Source organism: Diabrotica undecimpunctata, chromosome 10 (genome assembly GCF_040954645.1).
Source record: "Diabrotica undecimpunctata isolate CICGRU chromosome 10, icDiaUnde3, whole genome shotgun sequence".
In the NCBI taxonomy this organism is placed as follows: Eukaryota; Metazoa; Arthropoda; class Insecta; order Coleoptera; family Chrysomelidae; genus Diabrotica; species Diabrotica undecimpunctata.
This window is the reverse complement of record NC_092812.1, coordinates 70,325,098-70,338,751: the sequence shown is the minus strand read 5'-3', so window position 1 is coordinate 70,338,751 and position 13,654 is coordinate 70,325,098. Positions and strand designations below refer to the sequence as shown.

General features: G+C 28.7%; 1 protein-coding gene across 1 annotated transcript; it reads left to right on the top strand.

Annotated features, from left to right (window-relative positions):
- On the top strand, positions 1-3,859 carry Uba5 (Ubiquitin-like activating enzyme 5). Its single transcript, XM_072546583.1, has 4 exons — positions 1-216; positions 458-790; positions 907-1,093; positions 1,287-3,859. Exons 1-4 carry the CDS (start codon positions 89-91, stop codon positions 1,791-1,793), a joined length of 1,155 nt encoding a protein of 384 aa, XP_072402684.1. The 5' UTR covers positions 1-88; the 3' UTR covers positions 1,794-3,859.
- Positions 3,860-13,654: the final 9,795 nt, after the last annotated feature.

The window sequence follows — 13,654 nt, the reverse complement described above, 5'->3', positions numbered from 1 at the left end:
AGTGACATTAGTGACAGTGACAATTGGAGAGAAGTTGTGTAGGAGTCAAACATATGTTGAACGTTGAACGATTTATTTAAATAACAATATGAGTCAGGAGGATTTGTTAGCTCAAATAAAGGATTTAAAAGAAAAATTAGAAGCTGCGAAACAGAAAAATGTTCGGCAAAAGATTAAAGAAATGTCGTCTGAAGTCACAGATTCAAATCCATACAGGTATGTATCATGGTGAATTCAATATAAATCAGAAATTTCTGAATGTAAATAGCGTTGGTGCCGCAAATAACTGTTATAAATATTTGCTAATCTTAACATGTTCCCTGCTACAATTTTTAGATGATAAGTCTAATGAGATATGTAATATTTAATGCTTGTGGAGGAAAAGTGGCTCTATAACTTCTATTATCAGCTTTACTCTTATATATACTTTGTTTTCAACTATCTTTTAATATTTTAGTCGCCTCATGGCACTTAAACGTATGGGCATAGTCAACAACTATGAAAAGATTAGAGATTACACAGTAGCAGTTGTGGGTGTTGGAGGTGTAGGAAGCGTTACAGCTGAAATGCTTACCAGATGTGGCATCGGAAGACTGATTTTATTTGATTATGATAAAGTTGAACTTGCAAACATGAACAGACTATTTTTCCAACCCCATCAGTCTGGATTAAGTAAAGTGGAAGCTGCTGCAGAAACTTTAAGAAGTATCAACCCAGATGTTGATATTCATACTTACAACTACAATATAACTACTGTAGAAAACTTTGATAATTTTACTGAGGTTTTAAGGTATGTGACCAAATTTATTTTTTATTATTTATTTTGATACTTTTGTTGTAAATCTGTTTTTGAATCCATCCTTTACATTAAGGATTGTAATAATGCTCTTTTTTTGTTTGTTTCAGAACAAGCAGTTTGACTGGGGGCCCTATAGATGTGGTATTAAGTTGTGTGGATAATTTTGAAGCTAGATTTGCTATTAACACTGCTTGTAATGAATTTAATCTGACTTGGTTTGAATCTGGAGTGTCAGAGAATGCTGTATCTGGACATATTCAATTTATTGTACCTGGAGAAACAGCCTGTTTTGCTGTAAGTATAATTTTTGGGGAATATTTATTATTTTGGGGAAGTTCTATAATGTTTTTTACAATTTCAACCCCCCTGTAGTGAGGATTTAACATTAGTGATAGAAATAAATTATTATAATGAAAGAAAATGAAACCATAGTATTATTTCCATTCATTTCCATAATTTATAATATTTATAAATTTTCAATTTACAGTGTGCTCCACCCTTGATTGTTGCATCCAACATAGATGAAAGCACTTTAAAAAGAGACGGAGTATGTGCTGCTAGTCTTCCAACTACTATGGGCATAGTAGCAGGTTTTCTGGTCCAAAATACCTTGAAATATCTTCTTCAGTTTGGCCAAGTCACAAATTATTTAGGATACAGTGCATTAACAGATTTCTTTCCAACAATGAGTCTAAAACCAAATCCAAACTGTGAAGATTCACATTGTAGATCAAGACAAAGAGATTTTGCCTTAAAACCTAAACCAGAAATAGCTGTGGAGGCTAAAGAAGAAAAGCCTGTACATGAAGATAATGAGTGGGGTATTAGTTTAGTAGATGAGAGTTTAGATGTCAAGGAAGAGGTCGATATTGCACAGGGTGTTCAATTGGCTTATGCATTACCTAACCAGAATGCTGTTGAGGAATGTGAAGAAGCTACAGCAGCTAATGAAATTACTTTAGATGAGCTTATGTCAAAATTGAAGGATATTTAATAGTTAATTGTTAAAAAAAATCATTCCACTATTTATGGATAAATATTTTTGTCTAATTATACAGAATGAGTCAGAATGTCTAGAATACTTTACTTAATAATAATGCTACAGTGTTGAAGCTGTAAGAATTAAATAAATTTTTGTTTATAAATCAGTCGCTTTGGCTATATAGAGTATGAGAAGTATGCCACAGCTATTTTATATAAAAAATAAACAGTATGTTATTAAATTTGAGTACATTTGCAGATGTCTCACATTGAATAGAAAAAATCAACTGTCTTCAGTTAGTTATAATTTGTCCCATTACTGGTGGCTCACTCTGTATTTTATGTATTGTATTATTAACCATTGTTTGATTTATTGATCTTTTTATTAAACTTTTGTAGTGTTTGTTATAAAATTAGAGATTATTTATATTTCAAGTTGTGCAGTAAAAACTCCCAATTAAGAGGCTTTTAGTCCACCAACAAGCTTCTAGTTAGTCACCAACACTACCTGATACATATTGTGGTTTTAATAATAAATTATTGAATAAAAATTTTTTTTATAAAAAAACCCTATCAGGCTACATCACAGAATGTTTTCAGAATAACTATTCCATCATCAGTGCTATATGGATTTACATGTTTGAGGCCACTAAATATATGATTAAAACTCTTTACATGTAGTTAGATTAACTTTGAATTACATTTTTGATATTAAAAAACTAGGATGTGTAAGTTACAAGCAGAATTGGTCACATGGTAACTGGGGTTGCTAGGCCTTAGACGAAGTGTCTGTGAGATATTTATTCCGAAAACATTCTGTGATATAGCCCGATAGGGTTTTTATATTAATATACCTTTTCTAAAGGAATTTTTTAAATAAAAATTTTTTGTGATACGTGATATACAGCCAACTACAGGAATTCAGTTTCCTTCTGGAAAATATTGAATGATTATATTGAAATTGTGAAAATGGTGAAAATTGAATGGTTAAATATACTGGTACATTTCAGTATATCATTTAAAAAGCTTTTTATACAATGTGTAGCTAAAAAATGGGATTCATTAATGTTATGTTGAATTTTTCTTTTAACTTTGGGTGGCACTCCTGTATGCACCTATAGAAAGATTAAAAAATTGATGTACTTGTCTTCCAAAAATTATCTATATAAAACTGTTTTTGAAAATCATTTACTATGCGAAATAATTGTAGTAAAACTATATAAATAAATATAGTCTATATCTTTTTATGTCAGAAATCAATGGTAATGTGTCCTTATATATTATTTTTATTGTTCACTAGACCAGTTTTTTGATATTATTGCTTCTGGTATACTCTTGTGTGTGTGTGTGTGTGTGTGTGTGTGTGTGTGTGCGTGTGCGTGTGTGTGTGTGTGTGAGCGTGCGTGTGTGTGTGTGTGTGTTGTTTGTTTGAGCATTATTGTCTTCGGAGTCAATGTCCATTCACCATCTTACCTTTATGGAATTATTTTGTATATTTTATGCAGAAGCTCTAGAGGAGTGCGCCTTGCTTTCTTCTCGTTTGTTTAGGTAGGTATACAATCATAATCCAGCTTTAATTTTACAAAGAAATACTTTCTATATATCATTCAAATATACCACTTTCATATTTTTTTGATTTTTTGTCTCATTGAGCCATTGATCTCTTTGATCATCTTTTTTTTTTCTAATATAATTTGGGATATTAGACTAGGATACAACTTGACACTCAAAAGTCGATCAGAGCATTTAGCTGAGACTGGTGGACCTCGGATAGACTTAGGGCTTTACAGGGAAAAAACATAGGTTATAAATTTTATTTAATACATAAAATATGTTTGTACAAAATTTGATAAATGTTATAATATTGTGATCTTAATAATTGGGTTAGGTTATAGGGTTTGGCGATTTTGGTTATTTCTTCATTTAATACTTTTACTTCATTAATTATTTTAGAACCGCCTAATACTGATATACTCTCAATACAGTTATTAAATTATAAAAAGTTAATTTGTTAGACTCATTCATCAAATATTTTTTTTATTTTCACATGTAAAAAATATCAATAAAGCATTTTTTAAATTTTTATGAATTTATTTTAAACTTATTGACAAACTAGACAAAAAGATTGTACTATTGTTTGTTTTTGTCATTTTCCAGAAAAATTTTAATTATTCCATTTGTTGTTTTGTTGTACCTACACTATCCCAAGATAGCCAAATTCCAGATGATGGAAAAGGAAGCACATGATATATATACTGGTCAAAAAAATCGGGACTACTTGCATTTTGTATGGTTTTTTTAATTTTGTCAGTGAATAGTAGTTTTAATGGGGAGGAATTATGCATTAAAAATAAAAATACGTTCATGCATAAGAATAAAAACTGTTCTTTTAATGTTTTTAAATGATCGCGTCGCCATAGAACCAAAATTTTGATATTTGGCAAAAATGATATTCTATCTTGTTAACTAGCAATAGATTTTTTGCAATTTTTATTGTATTTACGATATGTTGGAAGGTTTATTCTGATAAACTCAGATCACTATTTACTAGTTACACGAACAAATCGTGTTAGTATGACTCCCTTAGAAGACCAGGATCAGACAGAAAAAGGTGCAGAGATCAGCGTGATGAACGTTTTTTTAATATTGTCGCATCACGTAACCGCTTTTTAACGTCAAATGTTCTCGCTAGTCGTTTGTTAAAATCTCGAGGAACTGATATTTCTGCACAAACTGAAAGAAGAGTCCTGCATGAAAGTGGTTTTCGTTCTCATAAGCCATTTTCATCGAACATGAAATTCTAACAGCAGACATATACATACGACATTGCCTGAAGGACAATGTTGTCCCTTTCGTCCAGGATAATGCGCGTCCACATACTACGCGAATCGCCATGGACTACCTAAATACTGTCCGAATTCCCGTTTTGGATTGGACCGCTTGTAGTCTTGACATGAATCCATTAGACCATTTTAGGGAAAAGGCATCCATTGCCAGAAACGATTCAAGAGCTGAAAAGAGTTTTGAATGAAGAATGAGAACATATACCGCAAGAACAGATTCAGCAACTTATTGCAAGTATGACTAGGCGTATTGAAATCCTCCGCAGATGTAGGGGAGGCAAGATCCCATACTAAAACTAAAGAACAGCCAACTGTTGGCAAATAAAAATTTATTTTTTCTTTTGTTTAATTTTTGGAACAATGTTAATTTTTTGCGTTACTTATTACTTTCTTCTAGGTAATTTATTTTTCCTATTATTACTTTTTTATTGTTTTAAATAAACGATTTCTATTATTTTTTATTTCCTCTCCATTTAAAGTACTTAAAACCTACAGAATTAAAGAAAATCATACAAGTGTCCGGTTTTTTTGACCGGGAGTGTATGTATATATATATATATATATATATATATATATATATATATATATATATATATATATATATATATATATATATATATATATATATATATATCGAGAAAAGGAGTACGACCGTCAATCCAAAATAAACTAAGGTACACTCGAAGAGTGGTGGGTTTTTCGGTCAAAGTGGAGAAATAAAAGACCAAGAAGGTGGCTACTTCATCTATTTATTGAAGACGTTTCGCTTTCTACTCAGAAAGCATCATCAGTTCATCTAAAAAGAACAATAAAAACTAAAACACCTCTGTCCCTTCTGGAACAAGTTAATGTAATATATCACATACCTTGTGCTGAGTGTGACTCATGTTACATCGGTCAGACAGGGAGATCACTGAGAGGGCGTCTCACGACTCACCGCAGTGATATTAATTTATCTAAGCATACTTGTGCTCTTGCCCAACATGCTATCAACACTAAGCACGAAGTAAACTTTAATGAAGTTAAAATTCTTGGCACTGAACGCAATCTCGTAAAAAGACAGTTTTTAGAAATGTGTTCAATATTAAAACATCCTAATACCCTTAATAAGAGAACCGACATTAGTAATTTGAGTCAAATTTATCATGCATTAATTTTACAGAATTAGGCTTGATATGTTGTTTACTTAAATTTTGTCCCACATTGGGGTTTTGTTATTACATTTTCATATAATAAATTTAAATAAAAATTTTATCAACTTATATTTTATTAATATTTGTCAATATCACTTTTACATAATTAAGTAATTGTTCTTTTTGATAAACTTGTTTGATAAAATTAAACTGAAATTGATTCATAGAATCTTTCTCATTACGGTCCTAAATGTTTGAGCCTTTGGACTGTGGAATCTTCACCTGTTAGCTGGCTAACTAGTGACGTCATAATATTATAATATATGATATTTTGGATTGACTTCGCATGCTTTGTTCTTTGTTGACAGATCAATCACTGTTGGGGTGAGTGGTGATTTCAACCACCTTTTCCTCTCATTGTTTGGTTTTTTAACGACAAGCTGTCAACCAAATTTATCACAAATTTTGAATATACCGCCTTATATATAGAAGTTGGTAGGTTGCCTTGCTGTTTATGTCACTCTGACCTCAAGGCCACCTATTTTCACGTGTTTTCGTGGGTGTTAAACTTGTAAATTCATTTATCGGCGAGTCTCAGTAAGCTAAAGACTGGTATAATCATTTTATCTTATTACTATTATTCTAAATAACTTATAATGTTACCTAAAGTTAAAATTAAAATCTAATTTATTAAATAAATTTGTTGGAAGTGCATTCGTATGATCTTTTTAGTTCTTTACACTTTAAAAATAAACCTTAATGTTTTTTACTTAAGTTTTTATAATAACTTTTTAATACATGTATTTTTATCACATGTTCTCATCAACATCATGTTTTTATCAACATGTATCACATGTTAACTCTGAATGTCCAGTTTCGTAAGTTTTTTTCATATTTTTAACATCATTAACTGCTACATGTCTTTGTAAGGTAACACACTTTTGTTGTAACTTCTCTATGGATGTTTGGTTTCATATTGTTCTTTTTAGATGAACTGATGATGCTTTCTGAGCAGAAAGCGAAACGTCTTCAATAAATAGATGAAGTAGCCACCTTCTTTGTCTTTTATTTCTCCACTTTGACCGAAAAACCCACCACTCTTCGAGTGTACCTTAGTTTATATATATATATATATATATATATATACATATATATATATATATATATATATATATATATATATACATATATATATATATATATATATACATATATATATATATATATATATATATATATATATATATATATATATATTGTGACGATTAGGGTTTATAGAAAATAATTAATAAGTTATATACTACATAATATTAGATATAAAAAAGTATTTGATTATTTTAAATAAGTTATATACTAGAGAATTTTATAAAAATATATTTATGTGAGGGCTTTTTAAGAAATTAGCATATAATAATTATAAAAAGTTGTATTTTAATATTGTAAATATATATAAGTGAGCCATGTGCTTAGGCAACCAAAAATACTCTCGGAGATTGACAGATATTTATACTCTGAAGTGACGTTTAAGAATATTTATGAATATAAAGTGGGTTATAATAATATATTGTTTGAAATGTGTATTTTATTAAATTAGAATGTTAAGTTACTAATTTAATTATATATTCTGATCTGAAAAGCCTAAATGTAAACAAAATTATTAATAGAAAAGAATGGAATTCTCTGGATCTCCGGAGATGGCCATGTTTGCGAAATGGTTTGTTCCAGAAAATTCAGACAAGTAGTTAATGGAACAAATTGGAACATGATATCTTACGAGATAGTTCTAGAAAATCCAAAAAGATATAAATACCCGTGATTTGGATTCAAGATGGCAGTTTTTAGCAGTTTTATCATGAAAGTTAGTTAGAAGATAGATACATTTACTTAGTGAAGTCAATTGTTCAGAAGTTTTTGGAAGTTTATAGTCTGAAGTCAGGCAGTTTTTGAAAGTTTTTAGTCAGAAAAGTTTTAGATAGTACAGTCAGAAGAGTTTTTGGAAGTTTTTAAGTTTTTTTAGTCAGAAGTCAAGCAGTTTATTATGAAAGTTAGTTAGAGTCAGTGAATCAAGTACAAATCGTCCAATAGTTTAATATAGTGAGTTAAATGAAGATTAAAAATTATGCATATAATTTAATGCACATTTATAATTATACACAAATAATTATTGAAGATAAAAAAAGGTATATTGGAAGAAATTAAATTATATTATGGTTGGAGATTAGTATAAATCAACTTATAATAATTGGATATTGGTATATTGAAAAGAAGAATAAATATAAATGCTGTTTGCTGGTTTGGTTGGTGGTGTATAGATGCTGGTGAAGAAAAATATATCTTAAATTGGTAGAAGCTGATAATTGAAAAAAGTAATTTCACAAAAAAACAAGGATAACTGAAGTACGAAGACATTCAGTGGTGATTAGAATCTATATACTTAATGGAAAACAGTTCATTTAGGCATTCAGTGAAAGAAAGGTACAAAATTTTGTTAATATAATTTAGTTAGTGTCATAACAATTTCAATTTTGAAGATAGTTTTGTTTAAATTGTAGATTGTCTATAGAATTTAATTAGTTTTATAAGAATATCAATTTAAAGATAGTTTATTTTAAATTTACATTGGCTAAGTTAGATATATATGTGTGTTTCATAATAGTTATAATAAAGATAATTTAAAAAAGTACTTACAAACTAATTCTTTGAGAACCGCGATAAAAACCCTATATTATTAAAAATACTCATTGCTCATTATTCAAACAAAAAACACATCATAACAATTTGGCGCCCAACGTGGGGCTCTCTATTTAAAAGAATTAGTTTGGGAAGATAAGTGCTCTCATATAATTAAATTAATTATCAGTAGAAAGAAAAAATTATAGATTTTATTTTTAATTATATTTGAACAAGTAAAGTCTCAAAATGTCTCAAGGAAAGAAAGGTACAAGAAGCAAAAAGAATGAAGAAGATGTGGAAGTAGAAACACAACCTATACAAGAGGAGAGTTTAGTTCAAGCTCCACAAGATACTGCAGAAATGAATCCAGAAAGAGAGGAAAATGTCAATATGGCAGCTTTGATGTCATTATTGATGCAGATGAACAAGACAATGGAAGAGAATACGAAAAAAATAGAACACAAAATGGAACAGAATTCACAAGAAGTCAAAGAAGACATGAAAAAAATGGTAACTTTGGAAGGGCAAATAATTAAATTTATGCAGAAAGATGAGGTAGAAGAAGGAATAAGAGTTGATAGGATATTATTAAAAGAAAATAATGATGTTTATGAAGAAGAAATGTATTTTGATGATAGGGAAATGTCCCAAAAGAATGTAAAGAATAATTATTGTAGTGAATATTTAAGGAATGGAAGTTTTAAGCAGATGGATGCCTACGAGGCGGAGTGCGTAAAATTGGAAGCAAGGAATAATGAGTACATAATGAAGAATAATGTTATTTGTAAAGAAGAAGATATGATGAAAGTTTTAAATTGCCCTGAAGAATATAAATCAATAGTCATTTCCATATTGCAGCAACACAAGGGACTTGTCAATAAAGAAAATAGAATTGCACAGAATTATATCCATAGTATAAGAGTTAAGGAGGAAAAAGATTTTAAAACAAAATCATACCCAATACCATATAAATACAGAGAAGAAGTAAACAAAACAATTAATAATATGTTAGAAGATGGGATCATTGAGAAGGCAGACACACGTTTTATTAACCCCATAGTAGTAGTACGAAAAAGATCAGGTGAAATCAGGTTATGTTTGGATGCAAGGAATATTAACAAGATTACTGAAAAGCAATTTGAAGCACCAATGAGTATAGATGGAATATTAGGAAGAATTACAGGAATGTCATTTTTCACTAAAATCGATTTACAGCATAGTTTTTGGTTAATACCTCTAGAAAGAAAAAGTAGACAGTATACAGGATTTCAGATAGATGGAGTAGTATATCAATTCAAAGTAGTACCATTTGGACTTCAATCATCTTGCAGTGCTCTATGTAGATGTCTTCATGATATTTTGGATCAATATGAACATTTTGTAATTCACTACATTGATGATATATTAATTTTTTCTAAAACTGCTGAAGATCATGAGAAACACCTAAAAATTATAATAAATAGATTAGACAAAGTTGGACTAAAAATAAATCAAGAAAAATGTACATTTTTTCAAAAAGAAGTCATATATCTAGGTTATAAACTTAACACTAAGGGAATCGAAATGGATCCAGAACGGACACAAGTTATTCAGGAATATAAAACACCACACAATTTAAGAACTTTAAGAGGATTTATTGGAATAATTAATTATTATAAAAGGATGATACCAGATCTAAGTATAAAAGAAATTCCATTACTTGAACTACTGAGAAAAGGTGTAAAATGGAGATGGGATCAGAGAAGAGAACTAGCATTCCAAGAAATTAAAAACATTTTTCTGTCAAATTTGAAAATATACTATCCTGACTACACACAGCCATTCATATTAAGAACAGATGCATCAATAGAGAGATTATCAGGGGTATTATTACAAATACATGATGGGGTCGAATACCCAATACAATTCATTTCAAGAATTACAAAGCCACATGAAAAGGGTTACTCAGTTTCAGAATTAGAACTAGCAAGTATAATACACTGTGTCACAAAATTAAGATTTTATTTGTTGGGTAATGAATTTACAATAGAAACAGATCACCAAGCTTTAACGTCTATATTAAATAACAAATATGGAAACAGTAGAATACATCGGTGGAGTCTAATACTTAGTGAATACTGCTTTGAAATCAAATACATTTCTGGAAAATCCAATATAGTGGCAGATGCTTTATCAAGGTTAGAAAATACACCACAAAAAGGGCAGCGCACAATAAAAATTGGATTAAATCAATTAGTAGAAAGTACTGGATTATATTCTAAAGAAGAAATTATAAGAGATCAGATCAATTTGAGTGAAAAACAAAAAGTCCTTAGGAAAGATGGAGTATATTATAAAATAATAAATGGCATAGAAGTATATGTAATAACTAGAACTTTAGCAAAGAAAATATTGAAAAATTTACATAACGATTATATGCATATTGGTTCAAGAAAGCTATGGATGCTATTTAGGGACAATTATTTTGCAAAGAATGACATAAGTATAGCAAAAGAAATTACTACCCAATGCCCAATATGTCAACTAAACAAAGAAAAGAATTTAAAAAAAAAAAAAAAAAAAAAAAAAAAACTTACTGATAGATCCATTTCATAGATAGATGGTAGATTTCTTTGTTGTGAATAAATTTGACATCATACTTGTTGAATTTTGTACATATGTAAATTGTTTGGTACCCTAAAAATCATAATTTGGGGTTAGATACAGAATTGATTGTGTAAATGTCTTTATAAAAAGTGTAAAACTTACCAATTTATATTGATGAAAGTTATTTTGAATGGAAATAATTCCTAGATTTTGTCTATAAATAAACAGAACACAATATAGATTATATTTTTAATTAAGGTTATATTTTATTCTCTGATATCGCATCCATTGTTTCATTTGACATGACAGTTTGACCATAGAATAGCCGAACTGTGATCCGTTGTTCTATGCTTTGATATAGACAGCGAACAGGGATGTATTTAACACACTTTAAATAATAATAAAAAAATTGAATTATTAATTTATTAAATTTAATAAGGTATGAGAAAATTAATATTTAAAAAAATAATAAGTAAATTATTTATTTTAAATATTATTTTTGGGGTATTGTGACGATTAGGGTTTATAGAAAATAATTAATAAGTTATATACTACATAATATTAGATATAAAAAAGTATTTGATTATTTTAAATAAGTTATATACTAGAGAATTTTATAAAAATATATTTATGTGAGGGCTTTTTAAGAAATTAGCATATAATAATTATAAAAAGTTGTATTTTAATATTGTAAATATATATAAGTGAGCCATGTGCTTAGGCAACCAAAAATACTCTCGGAGATTGACAGATATTTATACTCTGAAGTGACGTTTAAGAATATTTATGAATATAAAGTGGGTTATAATAATATATTGTTTGAAATGTGTATTTTATTAAATTAGAATGTTAAGTTACTAATTTAATTATATATTCTGATCTGAAAAGCCTAAATGTAAACAAAATTATTAATAGAAAAGAATGGAATTCTCTGGATCTCCGGAGATGGCCATGTTTGCGAAATGGTTTGTTCCAGAAAATTCAGACAAGTAGTTAATGGAACAAATTGGAACATGATATCTTACGAGATAGTTCTAGAAAATCCAAAAAGATATAAATACCCGTGATTTGGATTCAAGATGGCAGTTTTTAGCAGTTTTATCATGAAAGTTAGTTAGAAGATAGATACATTTACTTAGTGAAGTCAATTGTTCAGAAGTTTTTGGAAGTTTATAGTCTGAAGTCAGGCAGTTTTTGAAAGTTTTTAGTCAGAAAAGTTTTAGATAGTACAGTCAGAAGAGTTTTTGGAAGTTTTTAAGTTTTTTTAGTCAGAAGTCAAGCAGTTTATTATGAAAGTTAGTTAGAGTCAGTGAATCAAGTACAAATCGTCCAATAGTTTAATATAGTGAGTTAAATGAAGATTAAAAATTATGCATATAATTTAATGCACATTTATAATTATACACAAATAATTATTGAAGATAAAAAAAGGTATATTGGAAGAAATTAAATTATATTATGGTTGGAGATTAGTATAAATCAACTTATAATAATTGGATATTGGTATATTGAAAAGAAGAATAAATATAAATGCTGTTTGCTGGTTTGGTTGGTGGTGTATAGATGCTGGTGAAGAAAAATATATCTTAAATTGGTAGAAGCTGATAATTGAAAAAAGTAATTTCACAAAAAAACAAGGATAACTGAAGTACGAAGACATTCAGTGGTGATTAGAATCTATATACTTAATGGAAAACAGTTCATTTAGGCATTCAGTGAAAGAAAGGTACAAAATTTTGTTAATATAATTTAGTTAGTGTCATAACAATTTCAATTTTGAAGATAGTTTTGTTTAAATTGTAGATTGTCTATAGAATTTAATTAGTTTTATAAGAATATCAATTTAAAGATAGTTTATTTTAAATTTACATTGGCTAAGTTAGATATATATGTGTGTTTCATAATAGTTATAATAAAGATAATTTAAAAAAGTACTTACAAACTAATTCTTTGAGAACCGCGATAAAAACCCTATATTATTAAAAATACTCATTGCTCATTATTCAAACAAAAAACACATCATAACAATTTGGCGCCCAACGTGGGGCTCTCTATTTAAAAGAATTAGTTTGGGAAGATAAGTGCTCTCATATAATTAAATTAATTATCAGTAGAAAGAAAAAATTATAGATTTTATTTTTAATTATATTTGAACAAGTAAAGTCTCAAAATGTCTCAAGGAAAGAAAGGTACAAGAAGCAAAAAGAATGAAGAAGATGTGGAAGTAGAAACACAACCTATACAAGAGGAGAGTTTAGTTCAAGCTCCACAAGATACTGCAGAAATGAATCCAGAAAGAGAGGAAAATGTCAATATGGCAGCTTTGATGTCATTATTGATGCAGATGAACAAGACAATGGAAGAGAATACGAAAAAAATAGAACACAAAATGGAACAGAATTCACAAGAAGTCAAAGAAGACATGAAAAAAATGGTAACTTTGGAAGGGCAAATAATTAAATTTATGCAGAAAGATGAGGTAGAAGAAGGAATAAGAGTTGATAGGATATTATTAAAAGAAAATAATGATGTTTATGAAGAAGAAATGTATTTTGATGATAGGGAAATGTCCCAAAAGAATGTAAAGAATAATTATTGTAGTGAATATTTAAGGAATGGAAGTTTTAAGCAGATGGATG

What these genes read in the sequence shown, in the direction of transcription:
- Uba5 (XM_072546583.1), top strand. Translation starts at nt 89, where the DNA reads ATGAGTCAGGAGGATTTGTTAGCTCAAATAAAGGATTTAAAAGAAAAA. An exon ending in AATTTTACTGAGGTTTTAAG is followed by an intron (nt 791 to 906) that starts GTATGTGACCAA and finishes TGTTTGTTTCAG; the next exon opens with AACAAGCAGTTTGACTGGGG. An exon ending in GAGAAACAGCCTGTTTTGCT is followed by an intron (nt 1,094 to 1,286) that starts GTAAGTATAATT and finishes TTCAATTTACAG; the next exon opens with TGTGCTCCACCCTTGATTGT.